Raw genomic sequence first — 23,538 nt, 5'->3', positions numbered from 1 at the left:
GGTTAAATTTCGGCATCATATTAAGAAGTTTCTTGATGATTTAACAAAAAAATATAATCAATGTTGAAAGCATTGTTGACAAACACATCAGCAATTGAATGTCAGAATGCAAACTCTGGTTTCACATCTCATGTGAAGGGGTTACTGAATATCTCATGGCAAACCATATATATGATTCATATACATGCTCTTATTGAAGAGCACTAGTCTTAACAAGACAATATCGTTAAGAGACTCTATCAAAACGAATTGTGAACTCTACCTATATTGAAGGCTCAAATGAACAACTCAATTTAACTATCCCTCCCCAAATTAATGTTTATCAATACAACGTAGAAGGTGATAAAGCTTACAGGTTGCCACACCAGAATATGTCACAGGAAGAAGAGGTACTAAAAAGCCACAGAATTCTAGAAAAAATCACAGCAAAACATCCAACTCGGAACAACGAAATATGACTCTTCCAAATGATGATACCAACACCATCGCCTGTAGGATATAACAATAATCATCCTCCATCGACACTATATATATGTGCGTTAGAATCATCTAAAAATGGAACAACAAATTGAAGAATTTAGAATGAACTGCCAACGCAAAATGCAAATTATAAGCATAGAACTTTAACACAATTCAGAAATTAATGAATTGAAATGCAACCTCCATCGAAAGGAAACAGAATACATCAAAATTTTGCAAACTTTGAGTGTTGGAGAATACAACAGTACTAACACTGTACCAGGTGTTAGCTGGTATGTAATTCCATCTCGCACTCCTCGGATAACTTCCTAATTGGTGTGGAATGCCAACACATAATTCTTATCAGGCAACTCCACAATAGGAACCTTAAACATCCAGAATATAAAAGGCAACTCTTTTATATACAAACTATCTTAAAATAATTATAATACTCTGTATCCAAGAACACTTGATTCGATCACTAGAAAAAAGGATATTATGAAAAATGATGACTTCAAATCAGTTGATGATGATGATCCCATAATAAATCATTGAGCAAATAGAGAGTAAGGCGGACCAGCATTATTTTGGAATAAAGATATAAATATAATGCCTAATGGCAACAGTCGTATACAAGTGATCTCAATCAATAGAAGTCCATTGAAAACACTCCTAGTTATGTCTATATGCCATCCCTTCAAGCAGATCTTGATCATAAAGACAAAATGGATCAGATATCCAAAATGAAAGAACGGTACATTATTACCATACAATTATTTGCGAGGACATGAATGCGTCACTTCACAGAGATAACAGAATACGCGACCAAAAACTAAAGGAATTCATGATCAACAACAAGTCATCCTCAGTCAACAGATATCCAACGTCTCTTACATTTTTCAATCATTAATGGGACGTACACCTCCCCAAAAAAACTACATAATTTTTCCTATAAATGAAGCTGGGATATGAAATTCCAAAATAGTCATAGAGGAGAGACATCAAACGAACACTTCAGAAGTCTAATATACCAATGGAGATTAACAAAACCAAAACCCAACTAGTCAAAATCTTCACTAGACCAAAACTGGGGAAAATGAGAGCCCAACTCATACACATCAACGTTAAAACAAGAGCTGGAATGCAAAAGTCGAAGAAAATTATATAGCGTTGAAAACGTATCAATTTTCTTGAAAATTCAATACACAAGGTAGCACAAAGTCCATACTCAAATATAGACAAATAAATAATATTACCAAATCGTAAGACAGACTGATGACTTACAAATGCAAGCCTATGCCTCCAAGATAATTTTTTTTATCAACGCTATATTATGCAAGACCCCGGAAGGACAGTAACATTTGATACAAACACAGATATACTTTACATTGGAAACCAAAGATTTGAGGGAGAAAACAATCAATCAGTTTGGCAAATAGTTATCAAAGGTTATCAAACAAACTTTAAAACACAGAGGAAATAACTGACATATGAAATATTTTTATTGAAGAATTAGACTTACCATAAAAGAAAAAATGACAAAAGATAAGTAACACTGATGATAGACTAAAACCAGTAGACACACTATACATACACTTCTAGTATATGTCCTGTATGCATGTTAAGGAATGTGCCCGCTAGTTCTCTGCAAAATCCATATGTATTCCTTAGATTTATGTATGGTCTGAATGTACAGATTTAGAGAAGGTAAACATATATGAGCTAGAAAAACTACAAAAGAAAATATTTAGAGAATTCCTAAGTATACCTGAAAGGGCTGCATCATTTGCTCTCTATATTCATCTTAGAGTGGAAACAGTTAATTGAAATATGTTTTTTTTTATTTCTACAATTTTTTGGATTGAAAATGCAATCCTACAAGGGGAACTAGAAATAAGAAAGGAATTCACAGAATCATTTATAAACAGAGAAGGAAAAATCTTGAATAAATATAGTTTGCCAGATCCAAAAGATATAATTATAGAAAACCCATCATCAAAATACAAATTGACAAACTTGACGAAAAAGGCCATAGATACTGGATAAATATTTGGAAGGAGGAATAATTGAAAAAAAAACCCAGCAATTATATACTTGTCAATCTAAGAAACCCCTACTGAAAACCCATACAATATCTAGAAATCTGTCAGAAACAATCAGAATGACTTTTAAAAAGCCAAGGTTAAAAGTATTTTAATAACCGGAACCGACATGCATCAATCATCTAAAGCTAAATGTTTAAATCAAACATCTGGAATATGTGAGCTCTGCACCAAAGCTGAAGAGGATGTTACGCATTATTTGCTGTAATGTGAGTCTCTGTCGAATCTTGAAAACAGATGAACAAACTTATATTGTTAACCGTGTTGAATGGGAGACATGGGCAAGATTATTATTAACAAGAGGATATGCTTCAAATTGTAATTTACTGTTCAAATTTATCAACAACTACCTTATCCCATCTAAAAACTAATTTCTCCAAAATTCTGTCACCAAATGCAAAAAAAAACGCATGGGCCTACAAATACAGTGATACATTAATCAGAGGCTGCATTGAAAATCCTGAAACATCCAAATACTTTTTCTTTAAGACCACCTACAAGTTGAATTTCATTTAGTAACATCAATATTGTATTGGACTATACAAATTGAAACAATGCATATAAATAACAGGAACAAAGAACAACGCAGTTTTGCATAGAATTTCTAACTATATAACGACCTCATATATGACTAAACCAGCTACTTTTTTTTTTTACATTATATGCTGAAACTTTGACAGGGGGTCACCATATTTCCAAATTTTACAGCACATAATAAAATTATAGTTATTGATATATTCATTTTTTTTGTTTTTTTCTCTCTTGTAAAGCTGTTACCATCCTGACTTAATTTACTTCCTTCCAATTTTTGTTTCTTGTTTTAATTATCTTTATTTTTACCGTATAATTTTTTTACTTTTTGAAAATTATGATTTTAACATCCCTCTGTCTCTTCAATAGAAACTCAAATGTTACCTAAATCCTAAATTGTAACCTATGTAGAACTATAAATACCACCTTATTTTCATTTCTTGCTTTTAAAACCCACAATTCTCACCTGTATTATGTATATAAAACCTTTAAACTTAAGCACCGCGATTAAACTACGGCAATATCTTTGTAAATAGCTGTTAAGCATTTAAACTATATCCGAAGTGGGAGTGCTCCGATATATAACGGAGGAAAATAACTGTACAGAGCAAAACAGAACGGTGGATACCAGAATCAAACAAGTGTTGTGAAATAGGAGTTTCAAATTTCAAGCAATGTACAGGCATATCAGAAGAAGATGATTTTGAACGTGGTTAAGTATTAAAGGGAGCATGCACTGGATTTAGTTGATAGGTGGTTTTATATACAACCAAATGCAGAACGTGGTGTGCTCAGGCTGTATGTCAGCTTACGATGTTCGTTTCAAGTGTACTACATGTAAACCTAAAAGTCTTTTTTGTCCAAAATGTCGCAATCTAAGACATTATGACCACAAAATTGAATTTAGCGAAAACGAGCTTGCCCGGCGTGAAGCAGCAGATAAATCAAGAAACCCAGAACAAAATACAAATGTTAATACATTGAAAATATGCGACTTATCTTCAGCACTAGCTGAGAAGGAAATAATCCAAGAAGATGGAAAAAACGTCAAACTCGAAACTATTTGTGCTATTGATGAACATACTTTATGGGCATTAGGTGATGCAACTGTCTTTTATATTACTTTGGGAGAGGATTTGAAAGTTAAACGTGTCTATAGTGCTGACAGAATTTTTGAAATTTCTTATTCTAAAGCTGGATTTCTTTACCTTACTCAAAATGGTGAAATAGGGCGAATCAATTTAAAAGGAAAATATGAAAAGTTTGCTGACGAGTCTCCCTATGGGTGTTGTGGAATTTATGCATATGATTCAGGAGATATTGTGGTTGGGGTTATAGAAAATGAGACTGATGCAGAACCATTCCATAAGATTGTTATGTACAACAAAAATGGGGAATTGACGAATTCTTTCCAATACAATATTGTTGATACTCCTGACTTTATTGATGCTTTGCCTCAACAAATTACTGTTAATCCATTGAATGGAGACATTATAATAATAGACTGGAATTGTGAAGTGTCAACTCGAGTTGTTGGCTTATCTAAAACAGGGAACATTCATTGGATGTTTCATGGACCGTTCGATGAACCTGATGAGATTTTTTGTCCAGATGCCGTAGCTTGTGCGGATAGTGGCCATGTACTCATACTTACTGATAAGACTTTGCTAGTATTGTCTCAAGACGGCAATCTTACTTATAGGAAACCAATTGATTTAGAAAGTATTGATTGTCTTACAAACATTGTGAAAGATTTATATTTTGTTGCAAGCGATGGTTTTAAAATCCACAAATTTTCTATCACATGTGTATAATTAAGTTATTTATTTATTTTAGTTTTTTAAGGTGGTACCCAACACTTTAACTAAAATTAATTTGGCTCGTTTATTTTTCATAAAATTTTGTCAAAGTATTATCTTTAACCCTTTAACAAAAATATAAAAAAATCAAAAACTTTGAACTGTTTTGTCTGGTTATATAGCAATCTGACATACACTAATTTTGATCATTTAGAAGCTTAATATTCCTTTTGCAACACGACGTTATTAAAACGTTTAGCTGACTTTACAGAGTTATCTCCCTGTAGTGTTAGGTATCACCTTAAACATAATATGGTTTCCTCTTGTTTGTACTTTTTTTTTAACAACAAATGGCTGAAATATCAATGTCCATTAGTGCACATATCAATGTCCATTAGTGTACATATCAACTAGCATGGTACAATGTTAAGCATGAAGTCTTCAATCACTTATGTCAATATAACCAAAAAATTCTACAATCCAAATGAATTTTTGAGAAGTTATGTAGTAACCTATTCATGAGAAATAACATATATGTATCAACTCATCTAATTTAAGTCTTAGATACATGAATTTTTACTAGCTGTTATTAGTTTAAACATATTTATTTAGAGTAAAGAGTAGGCTAATGCCGCTACAAGACAGCACTCGCACCAGCAAAGTGGAAAGGGATTAATATAAGTTGCAAAACTTGTTTCCCAATCCACTCTAAATAAATATGTTTAAACTAGTTGTTATTGACTTCTCATTAGCTGTCAGTAAGTACAAGTACTCTCAGATCTGTATTTTGTACTAATCATTATTTAGATTCTATCCAGTCATAAGAAATTACCATATATAAGTGTTTGTTTTTTTAATACATACATTTGCAAGTAATGTGTAATGTATGAATCTGTTATAAAAAATATTTCCATCATAAATAAAGGAAGAGAACACCAACACGAAGGTTTAATTTGCCTAGCAAAATACAATTTCATGTTAATAAAATTCACAAAATTGAAAAATGAAAGCAATCTATGCCCTTCATCTATCGCTAGAACTTGCATTTGTGGTTTGTATCGATCTGTTGAGTTAAGTTCTAGTATACCATTGGTTGGGCTGTAACTAGATTGCAGTCGTGGTACAAGTATCATTAATTCATTATTATCAATGGACTATGGAAGTGAGATCAAGGTCATATGAATCCTAGCAGAAAGGGCTCCCACGTGAGACTTACAATGAGGTCAGTCAGAAGAACCCTCTCAGACCGACATGTATATCACAAATACTTTCTTTATGACATTGGTAGCCATGCGTGAAGAACTTGACACACATATTTAAATATTTTAGCACACGAGTTATCGAGCCGAAAGAATGGATTCAGAAGAAGGACGGATATACTCGTTTATGTGTAGATAATCGTCGTATTAATGAATGTGCAGTAAAAGATGCGTATCCATTCCCTCGAAGACGATTCATTTGAACAGCTTACTTGCAACAGGTTGTTCTCAACTTTAGACCTTAGGTCGGGTTATTGGCAGGTTGGCAGGTAGAGGTAGAACTGCGTTTGCGACACAACGTTGTCTCTTTCAATTTAAAAAAAAAGCTTTTTGGGCTTGTCTGTGCTTTTTTAACGTTTGAACAGATGATGAAAAATAGTTATGGCTTGACTACAGTTAACCATTTGCTTGGTGTATTGGTGTATTTGGATGACATAATTGTAGTCGGCAGCAATTTCGAAGAGATATTAACCAATGTGTTGTTTACCTGTTATTTACGCCGGATTAAAGTTAAAATCCATAAAGAGCTCGTTTTTCGCAAAATTAGTGTCGTTCCTTAGATATGTAATACTAGTAAGTTACGATGTTGTGACGACGAATCCACAAAATGTGAGAGTCATGGACAGAACCGAAAGATTTAAGCAAGTTTTTTTCTCGGACTGTGTGGATATTAAAGAAGATATATTTGCAATTTTGCAGACATTGCAAAATGTCTGCAAACATTAACAGAAAAGGGTCGCGAATACCTGGAGAGTGTCAACATGCAGTTAAGACATCGAAATTTAAGATCGTCGAGGCACCAAAATTCTCACATAAATATTTCTATACCTTTCATACTCGATATGGATGTAAGTCAGTCTACAATTGGAGCAACACTGTAACGAAATGACGGTTGTATGAAATGGAACTTGTTTTCCCTAAACATGTGGGATGACGTTGATTTATTCGTACCGATAATAGACCTTTCTTATTATATATTTCTTGTATAACTATATTAAACATTGATAACTCTAAAACTTTTAATTATTCTTGCCTTTGCTTTTACGTTCGGAGAACCTCTGAATTAATTATTTTAAATGACGTACAATGAAGTCAGTTCAGTTTTTGGTAATTTAAGTATTTTCCGAAATGGTAAATGGTAAACCAAAATTGTAAAACAAATCGGTAAATTAGGTTATTTAGGTATTTTAGGTATTTTAGGTATTCTACCTCATGGTAAAAGGTAAACCAAAATGGTAAATGGTAAACCAAAACGCTAAATTAGGTAATTTAGTTATTCTACCTCATGGTAAAAGGTAAACGAAATTGGTAAATGGTAAACCAAATCGGTGAATTGGTTTACCTAAGTATTGATACGACGACGATTACAGATATTTCTTCAGCACGATTTAACCCTTAGCAAGTAACACTCGCTAATTCCAAGCTATTTTGATATACGTTCAGATACCAGACCAAAGATAGTAACCAGACAGCCAACACTATTACAATGTCTTAGGAGACGATGCCCCTATAATGTGGGGTTGTTCATTCCTTTACACGTATATTAAAAAGAAGATGTTGTATTATTGCCAATGAGACAACTATCCACAAAAGACCAAAATGACACAAACATTAACAATTATAGGTAACCGTACGGCCTTCAACAATGAATGCATGCATCCATGTTAAGGAATGTGCCCGCGAGTTCTCTGCAAAATCCATATGTAGTCCTAAGATATATCCATGGTCTAGAAGTACAGATTTAGAGAAAGTAAACAGAAATGAGCTAGAAAAACTACAATGGAAAATATTTAGAGAATTCCTAAGTCTACCTGAAAGGGCTGCATTATTTGCCCTCTATATTCCTCTTGGAATGGAACCAGTTTATTGAAATATGTTTTTTTTTTATTTCTACAATTTTTTGGATTGAAAATGCAATTCTACAAAGGGAACTAGTAATTAGAAAGGAATTCACATAATCATTTATAAACAGAGAAGGAAAAACCTTGAATAAATATAGTTTGCCAGATCCAAAAGAAATAATTACAGAAAATCCACCATCAAAGTACAAATGGAAAAACTTGACGAAAAAGGCCATAGCTACTGGTTAAATATTTGGAAGGAGGAATAATTGAAAAATACAGCAATTATATACTTGTCAATCCAAGAAACCCCTACTGAAAACCCATACAATATCTAGAAATCTGTCAAAAACAATCAGAATGACTTTTAAAAAGCCAAGGTTAAAAGTATTCTTATAACCAGAACCGACATGCATCAATCATCTAAATCAAACATCTAGAATATGTGAGCTCTACACCAAAGCGGAAGAGGATGTTACGCATTATTTACTGTAAAATGAGTCTCTGGAGAATCTTGAAAACAGATGAACAAACTTATATCATTACCGGGTTGAATGGGAGAGATATGCAAGATCAGTATTAACAAGAGGATATGCTTCAAATTTATCAACAACTACCTTATCCCATCTAAAAACTAATTTTAACAAACTGAAAAAAATCTGTCACCAAATGCAAAAAAAGCACGGGCCTACAAATACAGTGATACATTAATCAGAGGCTGCATTGAAAATCCTGAAACATCCAAATACTTTTTCTCTAAGACCCTCAACAAGTTGAATTAAATTTAGTAACAATATTGTATTGGACTATACAAATTAATACAATGCATATAAATTACAGGAACTAAGGAAAAATCAATCTGCATAGAATTTCTAACTATATAACGACCCCATATATGGGTAAAGCAGTTAGTTTTTTTAATTATATGCTTAAACTTTGACAGGGGGTCACCATATTTCCAAATTTCACGGCACATTATAAAATTATAATTATTGAAATATTCATTTTTTCTCTCTCTTGTAAAGCTGATAACATTCTGACTTAATTTACCTCCTTTCAATTTTTTTGTTTTTGTTTAAATTATCTTTATTTTAATCGTACAATTTTTTTAACTTTTTTTTTTTTTTTTAACTTTTAAAGAAATATGATATAAACATCCCTCTGTATCTTCAATAGAAACTCAAATATTACCTTAATCCTAAATTGTAACCTAAGTAGAACTATAAATAGCACAAAATTGTCATTTCTTGCTTTTAAAACCCACAATTCTCACCTGTATATAAAATTTTAAAACTTCAGCACCCCGATTACACTACGGCGATATCTTTGTAAATAGCTGTTAAGTATTTAAGCTGTATCCCAAGTGGGAGTGCTCCGATATATAACGGAGGAAAATACATGTACAGAACAAAACAGAACAGTGGATACCAGAATCAAACAAGTGTTGTGAAATAGGAGTTTCAAATTTCAAGCAATGTACAGGCATATCAGAAGAAGATGATTTTGAACGTGGTTAAGTATTAAAGGGAGCATGCGCTGGATTTAGTTGATAGGTGGTTTTATATACAACCAAATGCAGAACGTGGTGTGCTCAGGCTGTTTGTCAGCTTACGATGTTCGTTTCAAGTGTACAACATGTAAACCTAAAAGTCTTTTTTGTCCAAAATGTCGCAATCTACGACATGATGACCACAAAATTGAATTTAGCGAAAATGAGCTTGCCCGGCGTGAAGCAGCAGATAAATCAAGAAACCCAGAACAAAATACAAATGTTAATACATTAAAAATATTCGACTTATCTTCAGCACTAGCTGAGAAGGAAATAATCCAAGAAGATGGAAAAAACGTCAAACTCGAAACTATTTGTGCTATTGATGAACATACTTTATGGGCATTAGGTGATGCAACTGTCTTTTATATTACTTTGGGAGAGGATTTGAAAGTTAAAAGTGACTATAGTGCTGACAGAATTTTTGAAATTTCTTATTCTAAAGCTGGATTTCTTTACCTTACTCAAAATGGTGAAATAGGACGAATCAATTTAAAAGGAAAATATGAAAAGTTTGCTGACGAGTCTCCCTATGGGTGTTGTGGAATTTATGCATATGATTCAGGAGATATTGTGGTTGGGGTTATAGAAAATGAGACTGATGCAGAACCATTCCATAAGATTGTTATGTACAACACAAATGGGGAATTGACGAATTATTTCCAATATAATATTGTCGATACGCCTGACTTTATTGATGCTTTGCCTCAACAAATTACTGTTAATCCATTGAATGGAGACATTATAATAATAGACTGGAATTGTGAAGTTTCAACTCGAGTTGTTGGCTTATCTAAAACAGGGAACATTCATTGGATGTTTCATGGACCGTTCGATGAACCTGATGAGATTTTTTGTCCAGATGCCGTAGCTTGTGCGGATAGTGGCCGTGTACTCATACTTACTGATAAGACTTTGCTAGTATTGTCTCAAGACGGCAATCTTGCTTATAGGAAACCAATTGATTTAGAAAGTATTGACTGTCTAACAAACATTGGGAAATATTTATATTTTGTTGCAAGCGATGGTTTTAAAATCCACAAACTTTCTATCACATGTGTATAATTAAGTTATTTATTTATTTTAGTTTTTTAAGGTGGTACCCAACACTTTAACTAAAATTAATTTGGCTCGTTTATTTTTCATAAAATTTTGTCAAAGTATTATCTTTAACCCTTTAACAAAAATATAAAAAATTCAAAAACTTTGAACGGTTTTGTCTGGTTATATAGCAATCTGACATACACTAATTTTGATCATTTAGAAAGAAGCTTAATATTCCTTTTGCAACACGACGTTATTAAAACGTTTAGCTGACTTTACAGAGTTATCTCCCTGTAGTGTTTTAAAATAGGTATCACCTTAAACATAATATGGTTTCCTCTTGTTTGTACTTTTTTTAACAACAAATGACTGAAATATCAATGTCCATTAGTGCACATATCAATGTCCATTAGTGCACATATCAATGTCCATTAGTGTACATATCAACTAGCATGGTACAACGTTGAGCATGAAGTCTTCAATCACTTATGTCAATATAACCAAAACATTCTACAATCCAAATGAATTTTTGAGAAGTTATGTAGTAACCTATTCATGAGAAATAACATATATGTATCAACTCATCTAATTTAAGTCTTAGATACATGAATTTTTACTAGTTGTTATTGACTTTTCATTAGCTGTCAGTAAGTACAAGTACTCTCAGATCTGTATTTTGTACTAATCATTATTTAGATTCTATCCAGTCATAAGAAATTACCGTATATAAGCGCTTTTTTTAAATACACACATTTGCAAGTAATGCATAATGTATGAATCTGTTATACAAAATATTTCAATCATAAATAAAGGAAGAGAACTCCAACACAAAGGTTAAATTTGCCTAGCAAAATACAATTCCATGCTAATAAAATTCACAAAATTGAAAAATGAAAGCAATCTTTGCCCTTCATCTCTCGTTAGAACTTGCATTTGTGGTTTGTACCGATCTGTTGAGTTAAGTTCTAGTATACCATTGGTTGGGCTGTAACTAGATTGCAGTCGTGGTACAAGTATCATAAATTCATTATTATCAATGGACTATGGAAGTGAGATCAAGGTCATATGAATCCTAGCAGAAAGGGCTCCCACGTGAGACTTACAATGAGGTCAGTCAGAAGAACCCTCTCAGACCGACATGTACACCTCAAATACTTTCTTTATGACATTGGTAGCCATGCGTGAAGAACTTGACACACATATTTTAGCACACGAGTAATCGAGCCGAAAGAATGGATTCCAAAGAACGACAGATATACTCGTTTCTGTGTAGATTATCGTCGTATTAATGATGTACGATAAAAGATGCGTATCCATTCCCTCAAAGACGATTCATTGGAACAGCTTACTTGCAACAAGTTGTTCTCAACTTTAGACCTTAGCTCAGGTTATCGGCAGGTAGAGGTAGAAGAGAGTTGCAGCACTAAAGCTGCATTTGCGACACTACGTTGCCTCTTCCAATTTAAAAAACAATGCTTTTTGGGCCTGTCTGTGCTTCTTTAACGTTTAAACGGATGATGGAAAACAGTTATGGCTTGACTCCAGTTAAACATTTGCTTCGTGTATTGGTGTATTTGGATGACATAATTGTAGTCGACAGCAATTTCGAAGAGATGTTAACCAATGTGTTGTTTACCTGTTATTAACGCCGGATTAAAGTTAAAATCCAAAAAGAGCTCGTTGTTCGCAAATTAGTGTCCTTCTTTAGATATGTAATAAGTTACGATGTTGTGACGACGAATCCACAAAAGGTGAGAGTCATGGACAGAACCGAAAGATTTAAGCGAGTTTTTTCTCGGAATGTGTGGATATTACAGAAGATACATTTGCAATTTTGCAGCCATTGTAAAATGTCTGCAAAAATTAACAGAAAAGAGTCGCGAATACCTGGAAAGTGTCAACATGCAGTTAAGACATTGAAATCCAAGATCGTCGAGGCGCCAAAATTCTCACATCCAAATATTTCTATACCTTTCATACTCGATATTGATGTAAGTCAGTCTGCAATTGGAGCAACACTGAAACGAAATGTCGGTTGCCTGAAATGGAACTTGTTTTACCTAAAATTGTGTGATGACGTTGATTTATTCGTACCGATAATTGACCTTTCTTATATATTTCTTGTATAACTATATTAAACATTAATAACTCTAAAACTTTTTATTATTCTTGCCTATGTTTTAAGGTTCGGAGAACCTCTGAATTGTTTATTTTAAATGACGTACAATGAAGTCAGTTCCGTTTTTGGTAATTTAAGTAAGTTCCTAAATGGTAAATGGTAAACCAAAATGTTAAATGGTAAACCAAATCGGTAAATTAGGTAATTAAGGTATTTTAGGTATTCTACCTCATAGTAAAAGGTAAACCAAAATGGTAAATGGTAAACCAAATCGGTGAATTGGTTTACCTAAGTATTGATACGACGACGAATACAGATATTTCTTCAGCACGATTTTACCCTTAGCAAGTAACACTCGGTAATTCCAAGCTATTTTGATATACGTTCAGATACCAGACCAAAGATAGTAACCAGACAGCCAACACTATTACAATGTCTTAGGAGATGATGCCCCTATAATGTGGGATTGTTCATTCCTTTACACGTTGCATTTAGAGAGTATCTTCTGGAGAGAAACTATATCTTTTGGCATTGAATTTGATTTATCATTTGCGGAAATTAGTAAACTTTCCGAGTATTAGTATATTTTTCCGCTTTCTATTTTCTTTAATTCACTATATTCTAAAGTTAATAAGACATTTATTTGTTAGACTAGAATACTGTTAAGTTATTAGAAATTTGTATGTATTGTTGATATTAAATGCATCTCAAAGTTGATACGAGTTGACTTTTATTTAACGAGTGTTTTTTATAATATTCTTACAAACATCGAGAGTTACCATACAAATACCTTTACTCCAGATTGCAGATTCGGCGTACCAACAATTATTTATTCCAATCAAGAAAGACGCTTTGAGAGTGACCTATTCTCTGAAATGGGTAACCTTCTCCCAATCAGGAAAACGCGTACAAAACCATTACATCTACAATACGATAAAGATTCAACAGTGCGTTAGTAAAACCAACTTCGACCAGTTTTAATCAGCTGCACACGAAACCACCTGGTTCACTCCGAACCATACATAGATAGAAAGAAAAGTAGTTTCTCTTCTTGATGTTATAAATGATCTCCCAAGAGAGGTGAAGTCCATTCAGGCTAATAAATGGGTATGGGAGTTACAGGAGAGAATATAGGACGCCTCACAGATTGTACAGAAAAAATCAGCAAAAGCAATATCAATATCGTGACACACATTTAAGTTGGAATACATTTAATAAAAATGACGAAGTGTTTTTTGTGTTTTCTTTCTTGTACGTAAGTTTGGAATATCCCCTTAGTTTACAAGTTAAAGCAATACTCGGATGCAACCTATCTGCTTAACGGCGACAAAACGGCCAACAGCTGGATCAACGTTTATTCGGTTTATTAGGTGAACCATTACAATGTATCCGAATTGGACGACCAATCTCGAGATATTGTCGAAAGTGCCTCGATTGGATATGATTTTGTTAAAAGAGATGAGACCAATGAACAAGACGATCAAATTTACTGTTCAAAAAGTAAAATAACAAGAATATTGAACTCCCAGGAAAATTCCAAACGGATCCTTTGTACTCAAATGGCATAATCAAAAGTTCGAACACATCAAACGAAGGGATGACTGAAACCGAGAAGGACTTTGATGATCACGTTCTAGCATGTTCTAGCATGTTCTAGCATGTGTTAAGAAAAGGTCTGCTGTTTAAAAAATACCTTTTTGACATTTGTCCATATGCTATCAGCAGAAAAAGTAATTTTATGAGGTATCAAAGTCGGAGGCATCAGAAATCGTTGTTAGCAATAGAGGACAGACACCGAGTGGTTAAGCAAAACCCGACGAAGATGTAAGATCAGAAAATCCTCGAGAGACAAGATAAGTAAAATATATAACAAACTCTGTCATGACATCTAATCATCTTATCAAAGGAGGAGTGGTCAGGAAGACAACTTCTCCCCTACCGGAGGCCCATTCCTCAAGAAAGATGCTAAAAGGCACGTTGAAGATTTTTTTGGAACCTCAGAAGCTTACAACCAAGATATTCACGTTTTTTAGATTGCCAGCAAACACGATGCCAGGAAACACTGCAAATATTGTGGCACCTCCTTAGGCCAACTCGTTCTTGGTTTCAAGGATGGTGGATACAGACTCGAATGAATCTTTCATGTCACAACCTAAACCGTAGTTGTTTTCGTCCTCTCCCATGAATGAAATGTGTATTACAACAACTACATCAGGAACCATTACAATACCAGCACTGGTTGCTAAATTTTAGATATAAGAAGATATTATATGATATGATATCAATGACACAATTCTTCATCCAAGTCATAATTTGTAAAAGTAAACCATTATAGGTCAAAGTACGGTCTTCAACTCGGAGCCTTGGCTCCCGCCGAACAGCAAGCTATAAAGAGCCTGAACAATGACTAGTATAAAACCATTCAAACAGGAAATCCAACAGTCCAATACATATAAAAAAACTAGAAACACTTATGAACCACATCAACAAACGACAACCAATGAACATCAGGTTCCTGACTAAGAGCAGCCTTATACCAATTAGGGCGTCATTACAATTATCATCATCTGCACCTATCGTCTAATATAATTCGTGACAAAATTTTTATTTCGAAATAGAAATCACACATTTTAAACTCTAATGTTGAAGATATCCCTTCCCAACCACTCCCCTTAATATTTATGTTTCCAAACGTTCGTTGGTTACTCCCATACAATTATGTACACAGACCACAATTGAATTAATTTTATTTAGTCGCGTTTTCAGTTCGAACTATCGTCTTGCGTATTAAATTATAATCCTGGTACCTTTGATAACTATTGACACGAAAATCTACTACACACAATTGATCAATATATACATTCAAGTCTTAATTTATAGATTGACAGTTTACTGAAGGAATGATGCATGTGAAATGAACATAAATTTTAATGATGATTATTGTGCCATCAAATTTTAATATATAGAAAAGTAAATGTGATCATTTAATGTGAATTAACTATTATGTCTAAGTAAATTATTCATTAACTCATCGGAAATCGACGCATATAGTATGTACTAGGCAATAAAAAGGCAATTAAAATTTCTAATAAATTATTATGTTTTGTAGTCACGCCATACACATGCATTTTGTGTGACCTTGAGTATAGTGTAAATATGTTTTGATCAGCATTTTAAAACTAAAATCAACATTCAGTTTAGGTTTATGACCCCTTCTGTAGCCATGTAAATTACAAAATTTCAATAGTATCAAAACAGCAAAGATGATGAATAATAGACATGGGCCATTTTGAACATATACTATGGGGAAAGCATTATTATTTATTGTGTCAGTGCATTTAACAGAAAAGGGGGATTTTTTTTGGAAATAAAACCAAGGTTCTTGTAGGAAATTCATTACACACAGAGAAGTCACATGTTTTTCAATGATGTGCCAGCGTTTAATGTTTACAAAAAGTCATAAGCATCCATGCAAGCTTGTAGTCGCTAAAGTCGAACTAAAAGGTGTTTTTGATTTGTTATAACTAATATCTAAATTTACTAATTTTAAAGAAATCGTTGCTAGCAAATTCTCCTATCCATAAAGCACCGAATTTACCAAATATGAGAGTACACGGGGAAAGGAAGTGAATTTTCTATCAAATTTCCATATTTTTAGCATTGAATCAACGCAAGGGTACATAATCCTTATCCTTGTGTTGATTCAATGGTAAAAAAGATGTCTATTTTTTTTAATATTCTAAAATATGTGGAGGAAAGTTCCCACCATTTGGACAGACTTACGACCTCTTGATCATAGATAGATTGTTAAACTCACTTTTGTGACGGTCTATTTTTGTTGTTGTTGAAGAAGTCGGAGGGATTCACTGACCATCGACATGCAATTGCTAATATTGGAGTCGAACGCACCTGATACATGCGGGGTTTGAGCTAATGATATAGTAGTTGAACTACTTAGACCATGCGGTCAGTGAGGTCCCTCTTTATTATTATATATATATTGAATATAAAATTATAAACTACTAAAGCCCTTATTTGTATCAACATATACATGCAGAAACTATATAATGTCACGAATATAACACTGTGTTGCTTTCTCCAGTCATATCTTTAGTTGTTGTGATTTGCAGATGCAGTTGGGATATCGTAAATTATCTATACTGGTATCTCTTTTTAAATTTAATGTCTATCATATTTCAGTGTTCTGGGATCTGAGAATAAATTTTTCTAAGGGAACAACCATTTAAATTCGCTTTGCGCGAGAGAAAAATGTCTGACTTAGACAAAAATCCATAACATTTTTCAGTTGACATATAGTCATTTATTCACGCCTATATGCCTTCTTTTTTAAACTTGGATGTTTGGAACTGATTTCTTTTAATTTTTTTTATAAATCTGCCAAATATGAACATGTCCGAAAGTTTTATTCGTAATATATGGCATAGTTAATCGTGCCATTAGCTGATTTCACAAACTATGTTGGGAACTTGTCTGTTGGAGTTTCTACTTGGAGAAACAGTTAGCCAATGTCTATTTATAATTATATATTCTTCTTATCCTTTCTCATACATCCGCCATGGAGATAAATAATCTTAATTTACAATCTCACTCCAACAAGTAATATATGTATATATAGTGCAGATAATTATTCAATGGTCTATAAATCAGATTTAAAGTCCACTCAGCAAACATCTAATAAGTATTGCCCTATAAATCTATATGATAAAAAGTTATTTAGTATTATGTTACACAGTTTATGTTGTTCGCAAATAGACGAGGGGTATGAACAAAAGAAAGAAAGAAATTCAATGGATTGTTGTAGCCATTGTATTCTGGCATCCAATTACTTATTTACACCTGGATACGTTGCTGTCCATGGTTTCTCAGCTTCCACAACAACTGAAATACGATATCAATTAAATTAAAGAAAACTTATAGATTATTCACGATAAGAATCACTCTAAGCTTTTAAAAATTATACCGCGTTAAAAAATACCATTAAACCGGTTAATTGTCTCACTATATTCTGGATATATTTGAAGGTTACAATTTTCTTGGATTGATTTTTTTACCAAATAATGTCCACAAAAATTAGTACCTAAGAAATTATAACGAATTTATAAATAAGTTTATATCATCATTTTATTGGATCATTGATTCAAATAGGATAATACATAATTTCGCAAACTTATAGTGTCTTCTCATCTACAGAAGCGGCAGGCGTTTAACATTTTGTCCTACTCACAAAGTATAAAAAATATGGAAAAAGTTCTGGTTGTTGTTTGTATAATTGTTTTCATTCTACAATCAGTCAACTATTGTGGGTTTACAAAAAGAGTCCTGCCTTAATTTGTATATTCTCCTTTTATCCTTCAATTTTCTTTGAGCTGGAAATAATTTTAAACGGTTATAGTTATGCATAAACCAGACAAAGAACTTCAATGATATATTCAAACAGAGTGTAATAATTCTCTATCGAGCTGGATATGATGTTAAAGGGTTATGGTGTTGCATAATCCAGACAAAGAACTTTCAATGAGATTTTTAAACCGAGTGTAAATAATTCTCTATTGAATCGTGGTTTCAATACTATAGATTTCTTTTGTTTCGTTGTCCTCAATCAATAGTGTTCCCCTTTAACATACGATTTTATTAGAAAACTCTTATTGATTTTTCTCTTTCTGCATCAAATTTTCAATATTTAAATTTGCTATTGAATGTTTATACATTGTTTACCATTTAGGACCAAATTCTGCTGTAATGTTTTATGCAAACAGGGTTTATATAGATTATGTCAATACATATATTCAAAAAATGTCCATAACTAAACAATATTATCCATCAAATGTTTAATTTACAAAGTTTCCATTTTATATTTAATTTATTAGCTTTATAAATTCCCTTGAAGTGATAGATTAATAGCATAAAGCCCAAGTTCATTTACATTTGTATAGAGAATGCAGATATAAATTTCTCAATGTTTTCACACTTGGCAGTTGCGTTTATATATACTATATAAATTGTTTAATGTTTGCTCACGTATTGTGGCTTCTATCGACAGTTGATAGACTATTGTAAAAGAAACTAAGCACAGGTAGAGAGTGATTAGCGAATTTAAACTTTCATTAATATTTGCTTGGATGCATCAGGACAAATTATACTTTTACTTTTCAAAAATGCTTTGAACTTGCAGCTATTCTTTAAAAAGGTTAGGAAATTGCAATATGTTACATGTGGAAATAGCTCTGAAGTTTGGTCGAGAATTTTGATATATTAAAGGATTTTATCGCATTTAATTAAAATAAAAATGAAGCAGAAGAACAGAGTTTTGAATATTAGTCCTGAGCTGAAATTCAGGAAGATTCGAAGAGTTTGTGAGAACCAGATGGAACACCATTTACATTCCATTGACAAGAAATGCAATATTCAAAAGGATAAGATGGAAAATTCTATCAAATTAGTGAAGAAACAATTGGAAAATTTAGAATTTGAAAATAGCAGAGCAGGCGTAGCTCTTCCTAGGATAACCTCAAGTTCAATGTACGGTAGATTATCAGTGACTCCAGATTCACGACAGAGTATACGAAGGAGTGTTTCTTGTGTTTATGGAGTCCTTAGAGACCGACAGTGTCCACATTTCCCCTGCACTGCTCCAGATTCTTATCATACGATAGGATTTAGACTCGAACTCGAAGATACAACGTGGGTGTCTTGGAAAAAGAAGAAAAAAGATCTAAGTGACGTAGTACGGTTGTCTATGGAAAATTCCACGTTGCTTAATGCTGGAACTTCTCGTCTTCGTGCTGAGAGACGAGAGGAAATTCTAAAACAGGAAATGAAACGACGTCGAATGGAACAACTCAAACAGAAACCTCCTCTATGGGAAACAAACTATGGAAAACCTACGCCTATAAGACGTATAAAATACCCGGTTAGATTACTACCATTAGACGAGAGTTTATGATGGAATATTTATTAGATCATTAATAAATTGGTAAAAAATAATCTTCTTTGAACTTCGTAATTATACTATTCGCCTTTCACTTTCATAATATAATGATCATTGGTTGCTTAACGTCCAGTGGCAAAACTTTCATAATATAGCTTTTAACATTTTGTTTGTTTCTTTCATTTAATTTCGTAATCATTTTATTCAACTTTCCGGCGTGTCACTTTTGTAATATAATAATTGTTGGTTGCTTAACGTCCAGTGGCAAGACTTTTGTAATGTGGGTTATAACCTTTATGTAAACATTTTGTTGATTTCATTTATTTCAATATAGATTATTTTATAGATCTAAAGTTGTGATTTAATATTATGATTATCTGACATAACAGAACACTCGAAATAAACGGATCATTTTAGTCTTGTCCAAATTACCTGACTCGATCATTGAAAATCTAAGTATAATTATTGAAGTTTTATTGCAACTGTTATGTAACTATTATGTAAAAGTTTTACAAATATCTGAACCGTTATCAGATTGACATACAATGTACCACGCTATTTTCAACTTGAAACTTTTATGTTAAATTTCAGATCTTTGATATTACCTAGATTTGGCTTTAAGCTTTGAGTACTCATAGATCGGTACTTTGTGTCAGTTGTATTCATTGTTGAAGGCCGTACGGTGACATATAGTTGTTAATGTTTGTGTCATTTTGGTCTTTTGTGGATAGTTGTCTCATTGGCAATCATACCACATCTTCTTTTTTTATATTAGTTATTTTATGTGCGTCGTTCCGTTATGAAAGATCAAACTATTCCCAACTTATTCATACAATTTGTTTTTAAGAAGTGCTGTTATGAGGAATATGACCATAATTGTTTACCATTCTTTCCGTTAGTTGAAATAGTCTAGCACCTGAGATTGTCAAGTCTTATGAACTACCCCTTTTTTAATTTACCCTGGCGTTCGGTATTTTTGTTTATACCTTGTTCACCATTGTACCAGGTTAGGGAGAGGGTTGATCGTTAAAATCATGTTCAACCCCCCAAATGCTATATGTGCGTGTCCCAAAGTCGGGAATCTGCAATTAACAAAAAGGTTGCTGTGTGTTGCTGACTCTGTTTGTCATTTATTGTTATTTCATAAAGCATCCGATGTTGTTTTTTCTTTTGAATTGTTGCATTTTGTCATGTAGGTGGCTTTTTATTTAGCTATCATATATGAATAAGTGTTGCTTATTGTTACAGTAATTGCAATACAGTTACATATAGTTGCTTACATCTTCTTATTTTGAGTTCTCATTATGTACAATAATCAGCAAATCAATATTGAATTTAGAAATATGACACAATATCAAAAGTTCCTAAAAATAATCGCACACGAGTTTGGGACGGGGCCATTCGTGTCGCTTTACACATATCATCTTACAACTGTATGCACAACACTACACATATCAACTTACAACAGTTCATACAACACTACACGAATCAACTTACAACAGTTCACACAACACTACACAGATCAATTTACCTCAGTCCACACAACACTACACAGAATATGGAAAATATGACCAAAACAATATGTATAAAATACCGTGAAGGAACAAGCAGTACATCGGTGGCATTCAGCTGATGTCTGCTTTTTGGTCGGGTTGTTGTCTCTCTGACATATTCCCCATTTCCATTCTTAATTTTATTAAGAAGATTTATGCATAAAAATAGTGGTAAACTAAAAATAAAGCAAAAGTGTGGTCCATACCTTAGCCTACTAGGGGAACCCAAAGAAAAATATCCTATCCCCCGCCCCACATACACACAAAACAACGAGAAAGTGTACAATAGCATTACACAGTTGAGAATCTGCAAAAAAATAATGTAAATGTGATAAGGGGATAACAAATGTTTACTATAGTGTGTAAATATAATTTCTTCCAAAAGTAAAACCCAAAATGTGGTCAAATGATAAAAATGAAATAATAGGCGCAGAAGTTAATATTTTCAGTAAAATCTCGACAAAGTCTCATTAATTTTCGTTCATCAGTTAAAGCGTGGAAGCGGATAAAATACCGCAACAAAACTACGAACGGTACAACACACATACGGACGGACGGACGAATTCCTCCGTCACTGTATTAGGCGGGATATGATTAAAATACAATGTACGAAATTGATGATGACATTTACCACAGCATTATCCAAGGAATCCGAGAAGATGTTGCGCTTGCGCTTATTCCATTCACATCGACGTCATAAACAAACATCTCCGCTGACAACGTTATTGTCGAAGTATCGGCAATAGATTACACAAGGATAAGTTTTTAGAGTTTTTTAAAATATTAATCCCGTGCAGCTTTTCAGAAGATAGTGGAAATCAAAAGAGAAGTGTGGTGAGTTTTTTAATATGTACTTTTTAACCAAGTCACTCTGTTTTCCATTTCAAAAAAAAAAAAGCTAATGAGACAAAAAAGGAAAATCATCGTTAAGGGATTTTTTTTAAGGCCTTCATCACCTAAAAGTTGATGTAAGTCTTCTTTTCCATTGTCTTGAAGTTACGTTAATGAGAAGGTCGTTGTTATATCTCCTAATAAAGTATTAAAACATTTCAATGTATGTTAAATTTGCTGATCATCCTCTATACTTCCATAGATTTTGCGATACATTTAGTTTGGCTAGACAGCTAATTCTAAAAGTACGTTTGACCTTAAAATTGGAGCTCTATGATACAGTAATCTGAGATAAAATGCATTCAGGGTCAATATTAAGTTCCCATTAACTTAACTGGGTAGAAATTTGGCAAATTAGATATGTTAAATTTCGTTTATTCTAGAATCAGTTTCAGGGTTTGAAGCCATTTGAAAATTTGAAATTGAGCAAAGTTAGAGTAAATGCATTGGTCAAATGAATGTTTAAGAGCTAGCTTAGATTTTTCTGTTCATTTATACAATACAATAAGTAGTCATAAAAACAATCAAATATAATGTATAATTGCTTAAGCAGACTGAATTTTTGAAGGGGGACATAGGGGAGGGGTAACAACAAATTTCACAATGCATTTTTAATTTTGTCATTTATCTCAACAATCAACAGGATAAACATGGAGATGTCATCCCAAGAAGAAAGGGTACATCAGACAGAAGCTGGCCCGAGTGAGGCAATCCTTAGTGTTGCAACTTTCAAGTTCACGCTTGAAAAATGGGAAGTTGTGGAGGTTGAAATCAGAGCAGCGGAAGTTAGGGAGTCTGTATTAATAAAGGAATTAGGTATGCCCGTCATTCAAATAGTCTTCCTCCTCTGTCTTAGCTTACACTTCTGAATTATAAATCAAAATAAAGATTGTCTTTTATGATCCTTTTGTACATGTATTGACCACTACTAGTATTTTCTTAACATATAGATAAAAAAAAGAGGGACGAAAGATACCAAAGGGACAGTCAAGCTCGTAAATCTAAAACAAACTGACAACGCCATGGCTAAAAATGAAAAAGACAAACAGAAAACAATAGTACACATGACACAACATAGAAAACTAAAGAATAAACAACACGAACCCCACCAAATTATAACCTTATGTTTTGTAAAACAAACTGTTCAAGATGATACTGGATATAAAACGAAATTGTTTGTAGATATGTTTGTATGAAGGCAAAACTGAGTAAAAAGTTTCATGCACAATAATGGGTAATTTCTCAGATAAAACAATGTCATTCTGATTCTCTGTTTCAAAGCCTTACAAATGTCAAGGTCAACATCGCCTCGCGTGTATACAAATGGTCACTTAAGTTTATCAGACACTTTTGTTTATTTGAGCTGTTAGATTGTTGTCTCATCATGCACAATATAGCAGGCCATCCCCCCATTGTTCAAGATAATTGTGATATACAAAATT

The 23,538-nt window shown here is 33.1% G+C and overlaps 3 protein-coding genes across 3 annotated transcripts; all 3 read left to right on the top strand.

The window, feature by feature from the left end:
* Positions 1 to 3,892: 3,892 nt before the first annotated feature.
* Positions 3,893 to 4,906, top strand: LOC134710546 (uncharacterized). Its single transcript, XM_063570917.1, has one exon. The coding sequence runs from the start codon at positions 3,893 to 3,895 to the stop codon at positions 4,904 to 4,906; it is 1,014 nt and encodes a 337-aa protein (XP_063426987.1).
* Positions 4,907 to 9,564: 4,658 nt separating this feature from the next.
* On the top strand, positions 9,565 to 10,605 carry LOC134710544 (uncharacterized). The gene has a single exon (XM_063570915.1). It carries the CDS (start codon positions 9,565 to 9,567, stop codon positions 10,603 to 10,605), a length of 1,041 nt encoding a protein of 346 aa, XP_063426985.1.
* Positions 10,606 to 18,637: 8,032 nt separating this feature from the next.
* On the top strand, positions 18,638 to 19,708 carry LOC134709291 (uncharacterized). The gene has a single exon (XM_063569458.1). The coding sequence runs from the start codon at positions 19,011 to 19,013 to the stop codon at positions 19,665 to 19,667; it is 657 nt and encodes a 218-aa protein (XP_063425528.1). The 5' UTR covers positions 18,638 to 19,010; the 3' UTR covers positions 19,668 to 19,708.
* Positions 19,709 to 23,538: the final 3,830 nt, after the last annotated feature.

This window comes from Mytilus trossulus, chromosome 3 (assembly GCF_036588685.1).
Source record: "Mytilus trossulus isolate FHL-02 chromosome 3, PNRI_Mtr1.1.1.hap1, whole genome shotgun sequence".
In the NCBI taxonomy this organism is placed as follows: domain Eukaryota; kingdom Metazoa; phylum Mollusca; class Bivalvia; order Mytilida; family Mytilidae; genus Mytilus; species Mytilus trossulus.
The sequence above is the reverse complement of the archived record's forward strand: the minus strand, read 5'-3'. Positions and strand labels throughout refer to the sequence as shown.